Raw genomic sequence first — 13,781 nt, forward strand, 5'->3', positions numbered from 1 at the left:
CTCGACTTGGGACTGTGTGTCGGTGGAGTTAATACTTTGAAGGCCTCTTCAATCCTTATATGCGCTGTCCTGTCCTTGTACATCCAGTGTCACTTCCTGACCCCCATTGCCGGCTGTGAATCTGACCTCTTGGGTATTCCCCATGGGAGTTGGACTTTGCCAAGGCAGCTCTTTGTCGCTGAATCTGTTCATTACTTTCATGTACAACATTTTTAGGTGCAGCTGATGATGTGGCTCTGTTGGCTTCATCAGGCCAGGATCTTCAACACTCCCTCGAGTGGTTTGCAGCTGAATGTGAAGCAACTGGGATGAGAATCAGCACCTCTAAATCCGAAACCATGGGTGGCCTGCCCTCTCCAAGTTCCATAATCAGATACAGGTACTTGAACTGAGGAGTTCAAGTACCCTGGGGTTTCAGCTCTGACGGTTTCAACTCTCGAACAAATCCGAGGGTTACATCCAAGATAACCACAAAGCATCATACACTCATCTACACATACCACACCACACTACAGAAACATCAGTGCATTATCAATAACTTTCTGTACTTCACTGGCTGTGATTTTAGTCGTCTTTAACAGAATCTGTCTGAGGGCTAATGTAGGGCACTTCCCCATTCCCTCTCACATATGCACAGGAAAGCGTACATCTCCTGCCAGATCAAATTGCATAGATAGATAGACAGAGAGATTGCTCTACCACATTATAGCCACACACACACAATTTTAGCTACAGTTACACAATGTTTATTTTATGAATTAATTTAGTTTACTGAAAGTTTTTAAATGAAAAAGGCTGCAATGATAGTCCTGTTCTTTTGCACATCTTAACACGTGTTGGCAGAAAAAAGGGACATCACAAGTGAAATGCCTTATCATTCGTTTTCCTCAATGTCACTTGGCTTTTTCAAGGAATGGTAACATTACAAAGTGTCGAAAGATTTTTATGTCCCAACTTTTTGGGGGTATTTTTTGGAATGGATGAATGCTGACAAATGAAACGAATTTGACAAGAAATGTTGTTTTGTTTTTTTATTAATTAATTAATTAATTATTAATAACAATTATAATAATAATAATAATAATAATAATAATAATAATAATAACACAAACTGCAGCTCTTAACTCCTGTGTGGTAAAAAGGTAAAAAAAAATCCTTCATAAAAACATTTGCTGGTAGATAGAGGTGCGAGTATCACAGTGCTGTGTTCAAACATATTTTAAAGTGCCACACATAAAACCTGAAACCTACCACCTTCTTTTCATTTAACTATGAGCTTTTTCCTCGCGAAAAATATTTCCAACTTGTCAAGTGTAATCAGGTTTGAGTATTTAATAACATGACTCGCTAATACGTTTTATGTTGTAACCCAAAAACTACATACACTCAGAGAACAGCCATGAGAAGGGAACTGCTTCATTTATTTTCACTCTATTTTTTAACTGAAGTTTATTTTTGTGTCATGTCCTTTTTGTCTCACTGCATAAGTATTGAAACATACAATAACTATAACTGATCACGGGATTGGTCATAACCCGCTTCAAAGAGTTCCTAATGCAATCCCTGATAACGTCACAGCCAGGGGCCTGAGATTTATACCTCCTGAGAGTCTCACATACATACCCACAAGCACATGCATCTAAGTCTGTGTGAATGCTCAAAGTTCTAGTACTTTTCCACCTAATTTCATGCACCCCCACAGGATTTAAGCAACAGGGCATGCGTAATATGTTTCTGCATGTGTGGTTTATAATCTTGTTATGTGTTTAAGTCAGAAAATCTAGTGGGAAGAAAGCGTGCTAATCTTTTAGCCTTTTCACTGTGAAACACAGCTGATATATAGGCTATAAAGCTTTCACAAGCAAAACACGCAGCTGAAAAACATTAGAATTATAGTTAAAATTTTAAGTAATCTGTTCAAAAAACACTTATACTGCATATATATAGACATTGTATATATACATTGGGAACATGGAGATATTGGTTGTCTTTGAAGACATATACTGGTCCTCTGCTCAGTTTGGCATAACATTTTTACCTTTAGTCTCATGTTAAAACACTCTAGCATTTTAGAGCATTTGTGCACATCCTGAAATCTCAAAACATGTAGGTGTTGAGATTATTTCAGCGCAGCTGAATGTTTGTTACAAAACAGCACGTTTTCTTCGGTAACCAAGGCTGAACGGAAACATTAATCGGTCGGTGGAGTAGCCTCACCTAAACTTGATCGGACCAGTGGTGGCTGAAGATGTGATGTAAAAGAGAAAATTCTTCTGATATTCATTATTTCACTTACTGCTTTGTCATTAAAACCTCATTAAAACCTCCCCAAAACTCCAAAGGGAACAGTGAATTTATTTAACGAGGGAATCTTGACCTTAACAAAGCCAGGTAACCAAAGCCTGTCAGTGTAACTAAAGCTTGTAACTAATTCTTCTTCTGTCCCATAAACCTCCCATTATCACTTTTAACTTGGAGACTGTGTTAGGTTTAACACAGCATTACATAAATTCATAATGAGGAAAGACACAAAGACTACCTTGGAATGGGTTTTTAGCACACTCCTGCAGGAGGGGGAGAGCAACAGGAGTGCAGGGCAACTGCCCTCACTGAGAACTCCTGAGCTTCCCCAAGATCCTCCCTCTAGAAGATGCTTTTATTAAGAAACTTTGACAGGAATTGATCATATGAGGACAATGCATAGTAAACAGTAGACAGTAGACATTGGGTAGTGGACAATGGGTGGAAGTGATAACGTTTGATTGAGTCCTGACATTACAGTGCTCACCTGTCACAGGACAGTAGTGAGCTGTCACCAGGTCAATTCAAAACCTAGTAGATCAGGAAGTTGCTGATGTGGCTTCTGTTAGCCACGCATGTGACAGTTTCACAATGACAAAACAAGTTCAAAGGTTGATTTACCTCACAATTGAATAAGACATTTCTTTGTATTATTCTAATAGAAAGCTCACAACAGGCCAACAACAGACACGTCTTTCAGTCACTATGATAGAGTAGAAACATTCCCGGCACCATACCTGTCCTCTGCATGAATGACACATGACTGTCCTGACGGCAGGACGGCAGACTGCTGGAGCTTCTGCGTGTCCCCTCTCTCCGAGATGCCCTGCAGCAGACGCAGCTCTCCGAAGTTTCCCGCGACAGCTTCTGGTGACCTCAGACTGTTCCTGCCCTGATGATCTTGGGCCGCAGTCTGAGACATCTCGATCTCTAGATTGGTTTTGTTTTCCAAGTACATGTTTGGCTTCTGAAAGACAGAAGAAGTGAAAGCAGTTTTTTACTTTTTCAATACATAATAATCTCTCATTAAAAAAACTAAGTACAATGTTTCCTATAAAAAGTTTTACATATCAGAACAAAGCAAAAACTTATGTGGTCCTTACGAAGTCTTAATAATAAGTCAATCCAACCTCAGACAACAATATCTGACATATGGGACTGTCAAAGTGCCTGTCAAAGTGATCTTTCAGTGATTTTGTTGTGGATTTGATGGTGCTTAAGAGCACTGCCCTGTTGCATGAGGTCTGCAGAGAACTTCAAGGTCCACTCGGTGACCAAAACGGACTGCCATGTTCTTTTCGGAGAAAAGAGACTTTCTCCAAATAATCCATACTTGTGCTGTATTTTTCTAATCATGGTACTGACCTTTAATATTTAACACATTAACTGTGGGCTGTTTTCAATAGCCCCTTTTACATTGGCGAATACCCCGCGTTTATGAGCGGATCTAGCCTGTCGTGTGCCCCTTTTACACTGACCGACCCAGCGTGGCATGTCGAGCTGCCTTGTGAATAAATCGCCTCCAAGGGTCATCTTAACTGCGGGTCAGGTCTAATGTAAACAGAACTAACGCGGGGTGGCGGGTCGTGGGTGGGGTTCGTTGATCACGTAATCTGAGTACAGCCCACCATGGAAGTTCTCATTTCTTTATTATTTCATAAAATAAGGAAACAACTGATGAGAGTAACAACAGCAGCAGGAAGTCACAGGTAGGATCTATATTTGCAAGATGAGTGACTGAGGAGACGAGGAGATCCACAAGCTGCTCAGCCTCGGAACTGAGACGCCATAAACTGACGTATGTCCAGAACCACGAAGGATGGTCCACTGGACACAAAAATGACAAACAAAACTCTGCCAAAAAACACCCATCCTGATGTTCATCCATCTTCATTTGGAAAACTACACCTGTCTGATGGTGTATAAATCTTGCTGATGTGGGGACCATATGTCATTCACACCCACACAGGTTATGTTATGTTTCACGGATAACACCTCCCCACTCGCCTTCTCTTCCCTCAACTCGCCTTCAGGCCCGAGGTGACTAATAACATGCCCTGCGTTTACATTGCCAACACACGTTCATCATCCAGCGATATTAGTGGGATCTAATTCTGTTTTTTACATACAAATGTTGGATTCCCTCCTGTCTGGATATAGCATTATAATCCCAGATTGATGGGTAGCTGCTACTGCTTTTCTAAGATCATTGCTGGTGTCTTTCCTGCTTGGCAGTGTGTTAACACACCCAAGAGCCCCAGATCAACAAACTGCCAAATCTCCTGCTTTTATTTAGAGGCTCAAACCTGCTGAAGATCAGTTATTTAAGTGAGTTGGTTCAGTGCCACCTGCGGCGGGAAGGGTGAACGTAGTGTTTTCAAATAGTGATGGTACATTTTGGCTAAGTTTTTGTAAAATCATTCCACAGTAATATATTATACATTGTTGTATTTATGAAGATACCTAAGATAAGACCTGGAAAGGACCAAATATTTTTTCATTATGTTGTGAAGCATAAGATCTCAGAAATAAGCTGATATAGCCATCATCGCTTGCACACTGACTGATTACAATCAGTTACTATAGCAGCAGGCGGTGACTAGCAGGTATAACAGTGAGCTTACAAAGTTTTCCTGCTGCAATAATGCCATAAGAGCTGAATCAACCAAAAGAGTAAAGCTGCAAGCCACAATACTAAAACTGTGAGCTGAAATCCCTGCAGGGCATCACTGCAGTCATTTTGACATAGACGAGGTCAAGTGATGGAGTCTGGCTAGCCGCCCTGTTACAACCAAAAACGTAATAATGGCCAATAACGTAATAACTGCCAATAACGTAATAATTTTGGCCATTTCAAATGTAATAAGGCCAATAGTGTAATAATGTGCCAATAATGTAATAAAACTTTTGAGCCAATAACGTAATAACTTTTTGCCGATAATGTAATAAGGCATTACATTATTGGCTGGTTATTACGTTATTGGCCTGGTATTAAAAAATGATTACAAAATTATTACATTATCAGCAAAAAAGTTATTACATTATTGACTCAAAAGTTTTATTACATTATTGGCACATTATTACACAATTGGCTTTATTACATTTGAAATGGCCAAAATGATTACATTATTGGCAGTTATTACGTTATTGGCCGTTATTACGTTTTTGGTTGTAACACGCCCTTATTCTTTTACTCTTCCAATCAAAGAAATACAGTTTTCCCTCTGTATTTAACTCCAATTTCCAGGTGAGTGTACCAAGAGATAGAAGAAACTGCTTCAGGATGCCAGTGGATAGGTAAACATGTAAGGGAGGAAGGAAACACCATATAGGCAGAGCGACAACTAGACTAATATCAAGAAAACAGCCCACGATGGAGAAGGAACGCTGTTGAATGACTTCTGTTGATTTTGCAGTGAAAACATATTAATCCAAGAAGTATTTTACTAATTCTGCAGTCATCTTGAATAACAACCAAGCTCTTGGACCTGTATCAGTCACCACATTAAGCCTGCCATCCCCCGCCATGCTGCAATTGGTTTGGTACATTCTGTACCGGTGGAAATAACTGAGGCTGCAGGCTACACTGGTCCACTGTTGAGGGGGAAATATTAACCATTTAATGCCTGGTGTATGAAATAATATACAGAAAACCTTTTGTTTTTTTAATTATTTGAAGTGTATGTTGTATAATGAAATTAAAAACACTCCCAATTTTCTTTTTAAATAATATTTGTATCATTATAAATACATTGGCTTATGTGGGTGGTGGAAAGGTCTCAGAAATAATGTATTAAATTTAACACATCCAGCATAATAAGGGTTAATAATTCCTGGCAGCTTTAAAGTTGCAGCAACAACTTTTTATTCCGATTAAACATCTAAGTTGTGGGTTCTATGGCAACATTTTATCATCTTTATTCCATTTAAAAAACTGCAAAAAAAGCAGTTTTTTGAGTTGTTCAAATATTCCTGAAGTATTCCTGCTGATGACTTTTAGGAAAGACTTAAATACTTTTTGTTCTGAAATGAGACGGGCTGACTCTCAGCAGATAAAGAATGACGTCAGTCACTGAAACACATCCTGAAAAGTACAACAGCTGAATGAAACCGATGGGATTATTGCTCACATGAAAGGCATTGGTCACTCGTGACGTTTCAGCTCAGTGTGAGTGTATGACCCCTCTGTTGAGGCAGCACGGGCTTGAATGTCTCATCTTTCCAAGAATATAGAGGATTACTCCCAAGAAACCAAGGAAAAAGAACAGCTACCCCTTACAAACTAACGTTCAATTTGTTGTTGTCATGCACTGATTATTATCTACAAAGTTAGTCCACTTGTTGAGTGAATTTATGCATTTTGTTAAAAGTTATTACTTAAATAGGAAAAAAAGAATATATATATATATATATATATATATATATATATATATATATATATATATATATATATATATATATATATATATATATATATATATATATATATATATATATATATATATATATATATATATATATATATATATATATATATATATTCAACGTTCTCATTTTTAATGATAGCAGTTAACAGTGCAGCACTTCATTGGTCGGTGAGGTTTTACATCCACCTCATTGAAAGGGCTTGTCTAATACTGATGATGCGCTCTATAATAATGATCAGAGGATCATTATTGTACGACATCCTGCCTGTGGGCTGTGTGTCACAACAAAAACAAACAGCTTTCTTTTCAATTTTCACCCTCAATCACAGCATTTAAGCAACAAATTACAACTGAAATCAAAATGAAATGAGATGAATGGCTGAAACCACAATTTGAAAGGCACGTAACAGGATTACACACATCAAGCCTTTGCGACAATCAGAGACTGAAAATAAGAATGATACCAAAAATAGTCAAATGTGTTAGTGGCAATGTAAATGTATCTTTTTCATCTGTTCAACAGGGATTTTTACAAAACTGTAACAGTACTTCAGGGCACTACTGCCTAAACTCCCGAAACAAAGCTCACATGTGTAATACAAATGGTGTTACTGAAGCCAATACAGACCTAATACAGACCTTACACTAAAGCTTTTATGAGGGTTATGAAATGAGATGAAACTTACCGTGGCAAATGGAAAAAGAAGTTCTGGATGATGATGCTGAAGACGGAGGCGATGATGATAGCTGCAGGGATGGGATGAACCCCAATGGCAAAATCAAAGGGAAGTCACTCAAATTCACAGTGAAAAATTAAAAAGGAAAAAAAGTTTTGGTGGGGACTTTTTTGTGCGCGTTTATATTTGAGAGGGGTGACGTTGTTGAAGATAGGAGAGGGTGAGGTATATTTTCTCTCCTGTGCTCTCTCCAGAAAAAGAGGGAGATGTTCCTGAGCCGTCTGAGTCTGGAGGAGCTGTGAAGGGAGGCAGGGGAGGGGAGGGGAGGGGGCTACAGTGTTTAAGCAGCTTAACACAAAACTTTCTTTTTGGTTGCCTCAACCAAATTCCCCAGGAATGCCAACACCATCATCGCCAAGCCATTTGCTCTAGATCTCAGGAAATAAGTCATGTTTTTTTTTTCATATTAAATTCAATTCCATTCAAAATACTGTATTTATCCCTGAAGGGAAATTAATTGTTGCATCAGTTATGATTTAAGCCTCTCCTAAGAGTCACTGTCAGGAAGGATCTCCTGTAGCAATCTGTGCTGCAGTAGATCTGAAGAAGCCTCTGACTGAAGATATCTTTATTACTACTTTATTTTTTTAAATTTGTTCATTTGTTTGTTTCATCCTTTTCTAAATTACACAAACAGTGTGTGGTTGATAAATATTTGATATATAATATATACTGGGTGGGGGCAGAAGACAATGAAAGGTTAATTAATAATTAATTATAAGAAAACAAATGAAGAAAAAATGTCATATCTTAGAGTCAAACGTAATAAATGGTCCATAACCTGTCAAGCCAACTGCAGGTCACATGAAGCCCAGGTGTAATCAGCTTAGAAAGGATGTTTAAGGTCTCGTCACCGGGGTCAAACGGACTGAGGCTAAACCTCATCCCATTTGACCCGTAATGAAGCTGATAGTTCAGCACACGTTACTTTTTTGTTCTTACTAATATTAAATGTGTAATAGATTAAAATCATAAACAACTAAACTGCTAAATGAAGATTTATTTATAGGTGGTCTCGTGTTCATTTTCTTTTTTATTTGATCTGATGGTACAGTTCGGGCTGTGCTGGCTGCTATTGTTTGCTTTAACCAAATCTGTGAGTGTGTTTTTAATTTAATCTTTTAATACATTTTGCTTTGACCCAACACAGCTGAGCAGATTAGGATCTCATCATCCTGCCATCCATGAGTAAAAAGCAGTGAACCAGACTAACAGGACCCTAAGTAATTAGAAACTCCCAGCAGTACATCCAGCCCCTTTATGGACAATATCTATGTGGTGAACTGAACAAAATCAGTGAGACAATGTAGTTCCTTCCATGTTCTCTCTGCAGTAGAGTCTCAGAGTGCACCTCTCATTTAAATCAGTGAGGACAATATTTCCCATTGAGTGCAGTCACCAGGTCTGGACTCATGTTTGCCCGAGACACAACGGGAAAAAAATGCAGAGAAGATTTCCACAGGGAATCTTCGTACTGGTCATGTGGGCCTACGTAAGATTTACTAGGAAGAGAAGTGCAATCACATGGACAAACTCAGCTATCAGCATGAGAGATTGCGCTTAAGGGACTTTAGATTGCAACTGATGTGCGATTTTTGTAACTGCAGGCCAACAGAAAGAAGCCTTTGCATTGGCATGAGGTGAATCTGGGCAGATTCAGCTGTAACAATGTAAGGTTATTGCTGTTCTAAAGATATAGAGCCTCATTCATGAAACACGAGCAGAAAAAAAAACTTGTACATAAACCATTAGAAGAGCGAGATTTTTTTGAGTATTTTGGTATTCATTAAAATATTAGTTCATATGAACTTCTGCCTCTGACCACGTGTAGGGGCGTGCACATGAGGAGCACATTGGTTGTCATTCTCCCTATTTACAATATTAAATGCATTGTATGGACTGTTTTTTCCCAAGATCAAAAATACTTTTAATACGTGTGTTATAAACAAGAGAATAAGTTAGAAATGTATTCTAATAATTTTGCACACTTTTAGATCGGGTTTCTTGCCATGCTCACAAGCGGCTATAACCCTAAGAAAGTGTGAATGATAATATTGTTTTGCTGAACCTGTACGGCATGGCATGAAATAAAGTCTTCCAGCGCCAGAGATCCCCACTACGCCTGACCGCCGGCAGAACTAATTCATGCTGAAGCTACTTGGACATACCAGCAACTTGGTGAATGTTCCTCCAGTAATCACTGGTAGGATACTTAGACGCTGGAAGCAATGTGCAAAATGTAAAATATGTTTCATTGCATGATAATAATGACGACAACAATAATAATAATAATATTAACATATTGTTATCAACCAATTTGATAACCGTCCGTACGGTTATAGGATCAATTTTAAAATTATTTTATTTGTTTTTAAATCTTGACATGGTCTTACACCGTCTTATATCTCAGGTCTTTTAAATGTCCATAGACCTTCTCGGCTCTTAGGTCAGCTGACCAACTCTACCTAACAGTTCCTCCTCCAGACTGAAGAGCAGGGGTGATGGGCCTTTGCAGTAACTGGTCACAAACTCTGGAAAGAGCTGCCGCTGCGCATACGCCTGGCTCCTTCTATGACTGTTTTTTTTTTTTTTTTTTTTTTTTACCTTGTCTGCACACATATTAATGATTGATACCATGACGGTAGAAACCAAAAGTATATATATGTGCATTATTACTATATTTAATATTTATACATATATATACGCACACATATGCGTACACATACATAAATATACACATACAAACCCAGTGTTTTTTTTTTTTTTTTTTTTTTGGGGGGGGGGGGGGGGGTGTCGACATCCACTGCCAATCCAGGAAGCAGGAACACACGGAGACACACGTCAAGCACTGGAAATCTGCAAGAAAAAATCACAAACAAAGCACGAAACCGGCATGGAGCCAACCAAAACAATAACAGCAATCGACCTAAATCTTGAGATCTGATCGTCGCAGTCTGAGCTAAGCTATCGCTACCGCTACCTAAACCCAAAAACTAAAGAGCCAGCATGCAAGTGAACAAGCCAGTGTGTATGTCTATGTGTGTGTGTGTGTATGTATATGATCATGCGTGTGTGTGTGTGTGTGTATATGCATGTGACTAAGTGACTATATATGTGTGTGTGTGTGTGTGTGTGTGTGTGTGTGTGTGTGTGTGTGTGTGTGTGTGTAATAAACCAAACAAAGCTCCACCTGAAGTGTATCTATAGTGGGGGAGGGGGGGGAGCAACCCCGCCACCCGCGAGACCAGAGGCCGACACGGAAGAGCCCGGAACCCAGGCCACCGGCAACCCCACAGAGGGGAGAAGTAGGAGGGAGGCAACCCACCGCCTGCGAGGCCCCCCCCCCCCCCCCCCAGGCGGCGGCCGAGGGGGCCCGCGGGCGGGGCCACCACGGCGCGGGAAGAAGCAGCCAGGGATCCCGCGGCGGCGGGCCGCGACCCAGGCAATCCCCGGCCACCTGGCCCGGGCCGGACACGCGGCCAGGAGGCCCTCACCCTTCAGGCCAACGACCCCCACCCGGCAGGGGGCCAGCCCGCCCGGAGAGACAGAGCCGCCCCGGCCGCCGACGCGGGCAGGCGCACCCGTCCCCCACGAAAGTGGCCCTCCAAGACCAGAGGGGCGCCCCGCCGTAGAGGCAGCGGGGGGGACCGGAGACGGGCCCGGAGAGAGGGAACCCCCCAACAGGGCGACACCCGTGCAGGCCCGACAACGGAGGGCCCCAGACCCAGGCATCCCATTCATTCATCCATTCAACTATCCGATATCTATACTAATAATAATATGATATACTATCCATAATAATAATACGAATAATAATAATAATAATAATAATAATAATAATAATAATAGTAACCATCTTTGTATAATATAATAATGATAAATTATTAAGTTTTGATGTCCTGCCAATGGAGGCCCGAATCCTCCATGGCAGGACCCTTCCATACCGCATTCTCACCGACACAGACACACAATCACGCATCGTTTCCCCCTCCCCGGAGGAGTCCAGCACCGCCAGAACCCCGACCCACCCATCCCAGGCCGGTGAGGGAGCGCGGGTGATGTGGGACCCCCTCCCGCCCCTGGTGTTGAGTGTATGTGAATAATGCCATAAAAACAGATCAACCCCCCCTTTCTTTTTTATTTCCTACCGACCCCCCCCTCCCCAACTACGTGTCCTTGTCAAATACACCCACCCTCCCGAACTACGTGTTCCTGTAATTTATTAAGTTGAATGTGCAGTGTCTATTTTGCTCTTATACGCGATCCCCCCGGGGAGTGCCGGGCCACGCGGGACAATGCCCCCCACAACCCGGACCCCCCGCCCTTCGCCTATGTGCATATGAATCGTGTAGGGGGGGAAGGAGGGGGAGCGGAGGCCGAAGCCAGGAAGCAGGACCAGCAAAGCCGGCCCCGATAAGACACCCGCGTCCCCCCACCGGCCATCCAGTAGACGGGGGCCGGCCCTCCGAGCCGGGCCAGGGCCCCACCGTACCTCCATGGGCGCCCCCGGCGCCGCCGGAGCCCCCAGACGGAGGGGGAAACAGTCCAACATCCTCCCATTCATACTGACAACATAAGACATAGACACCTGGGAATGGTGCCACCCCGCCGCCGTGCCCGCCCGTGCACCCCCCGGTCAGGGGAGGCCCGATCCCCGGACCCGGCCCCACCCCCCCCCCGAGGCCACCCCGGCGGACACCCCAAGGGTCACGGAGTCCCCACATCCGCAGGGGCACTCGGCCCCTGCCCAGCGACGGAGGACCAAGGCAGCAATGCCCCCCCAGCGCAGACAGCCACCCCCCACCCAGGCAGGGCCGGGCCCTCCGAGTGGGACCCCCCCGTCCACGGCCCAGCCCCCCCCGGGAGACCCGGAGACGCCCAAGCCACAGCCCCCCGCCCGAGCCCCCCCAGCAACCCCCCCCACAGGCCCCCAAGGCCCCCCTATGACTGTTTTTAAATATCATCTCAAAATTCATTTTTACTCACTAGCATTTAATTCACCATGAATGTTGTATTTAATTTATGTGTTTTATGTTGTCCTGTTTTGTTTTTATTTTTCTTTCACTTGTCTGCTCTTTGGTCAGATGTTGTTTTTTAAAGTGCTTTATAAATAAACTTGAACTTGAATCAATGAAGGTCAATATGTATTTTTATTTGTTGTTAATTGTCCAGACCGACATGAGCAGCTGTCAGTTTGGCCTCAAAGGTGAACAATCTGCAGCAGCCAGAATCCTCCTCCAGTACGGCCGGCCTCCTGGGCGGCTCACGCCGTTCTGGACTTATTTGCCCAGACATCTGCTGGGACCCAGCACTGTTTTGGCAGCAACAGAAATGAGGATGGAAAGCCATGTGGTCAGAATAAGTGAATGGTAACACTTATTAGCATAACAAAGACACACCAAAACAGCTAACTTGTGGTAACTGAGCTATGGCGGGAATGTTTCAAGCCGCCCCCAGGGTTGCTCCCATTTTGGATCAAACCGGGTTTGGGAGATTTCAGTTCCAGCCAATACAGACTTGTAGAGAGAAATGAAATACATGCTTCCAAAACTCTCTTCAGAAAGCGTACGAGTGACGGAAGTGACAGACATTGGAAGAGATACAGCTGTGGCGTCTGACCACTCCAAAATATAGATTTCTTCACTACTTTGGCTCAATGTTTTAAATTACTCTCTTGTTGTAAGGCTCAGTGGTGATACCCAAGGTCAAATTTGTATGCCTGATGTTTTTCTCAGCTGACCAATCACAGCTGAATGTGATTTTGAGAAGAGAAGGCTCTTAAAGAGACAGGAGTTAAAACACAGCGTTTCAGACAGAAGACTATGTTAAATGGAAAAACCAATTTGTTATAGCCTATTAAAGTGTGTAAGCCTGTAGTGGGAGACCCCAAGATCCAATTATGAACCTATAGATGGGCATGGTTTTGGTTCTTTAAGCTACTTTAAGCATGCAAGGAATACTGGACACACTGAGCCTTAAATCAGCTATGACCATGACCCAAACTTCATGAAACTGCGGAACACTTATATATTCTCTTTTTTCATTTCTTGAACAGACATCTACAGTCTTATTGAATCTATCCATCCATCCTGTTGCCACTCGATGTTTCCTTTTAATCCTCTGTTGTCTTTCTTGTACTTTCCAGCCAGAGTGACATTATGCAGCAGACATGCAGGACCACCGTTGTCTGAGTTAAGCATCCCGAGACGAGCAGCATCCTGCTGCCTGCGTGACTTGAAAGCAGTAGCCTGAAGCCTTCCCACAAACATGCTGAACAGTGCAACATGGGGTTTCGAGCAAGTCTAAAACACATCTC

General features: G+C 42.3%; 1 protein-coding gene across 1 annotated transcript in view; it reads right to left on the reverse strand.

Annotated features, from left to right (window-relative positions):
* oca2 (oculocutaneous albinism II) overlaps nt 1-7,679 on the reverse strand; it is a 57,187-nt gene extending 49,508 nt beyond the window's left edge. Inside the window, exons 1-2 of the mRNA XM_061737054.1 lie at nt 7,415-7,679; nt 3,039-3,268 (exon numbers count right to left, since the gene is read on the reverse strand). Coding sequence (XP_061593038.1) covers nt 3,039-3,259 — 221 coding nt within the window. The 5' untranslated portion in view covers nt 3,260-3,268; nt 7,415-7,679. The remainder of the gene's footprint in view (nt 1-3,038; nt 3,269-7,414) is intronic.
* Nucleotides 7,680-13,781: the final 6,102 nt, after the last annotated feature.

Source organism: Cololabis saira, chromosome 13 (assembly GCF_033807715.1).
Source record: "Cololabis saira isolate AMF1-May2022 chromosome 13, fColSai1.1, whole genome shotgun sequence".
NCBI lineage: Eukaryota > Metazoa > Chordata > Actinopteri > Beloniformes > Belonidae > Cololabis > Cololabis saira.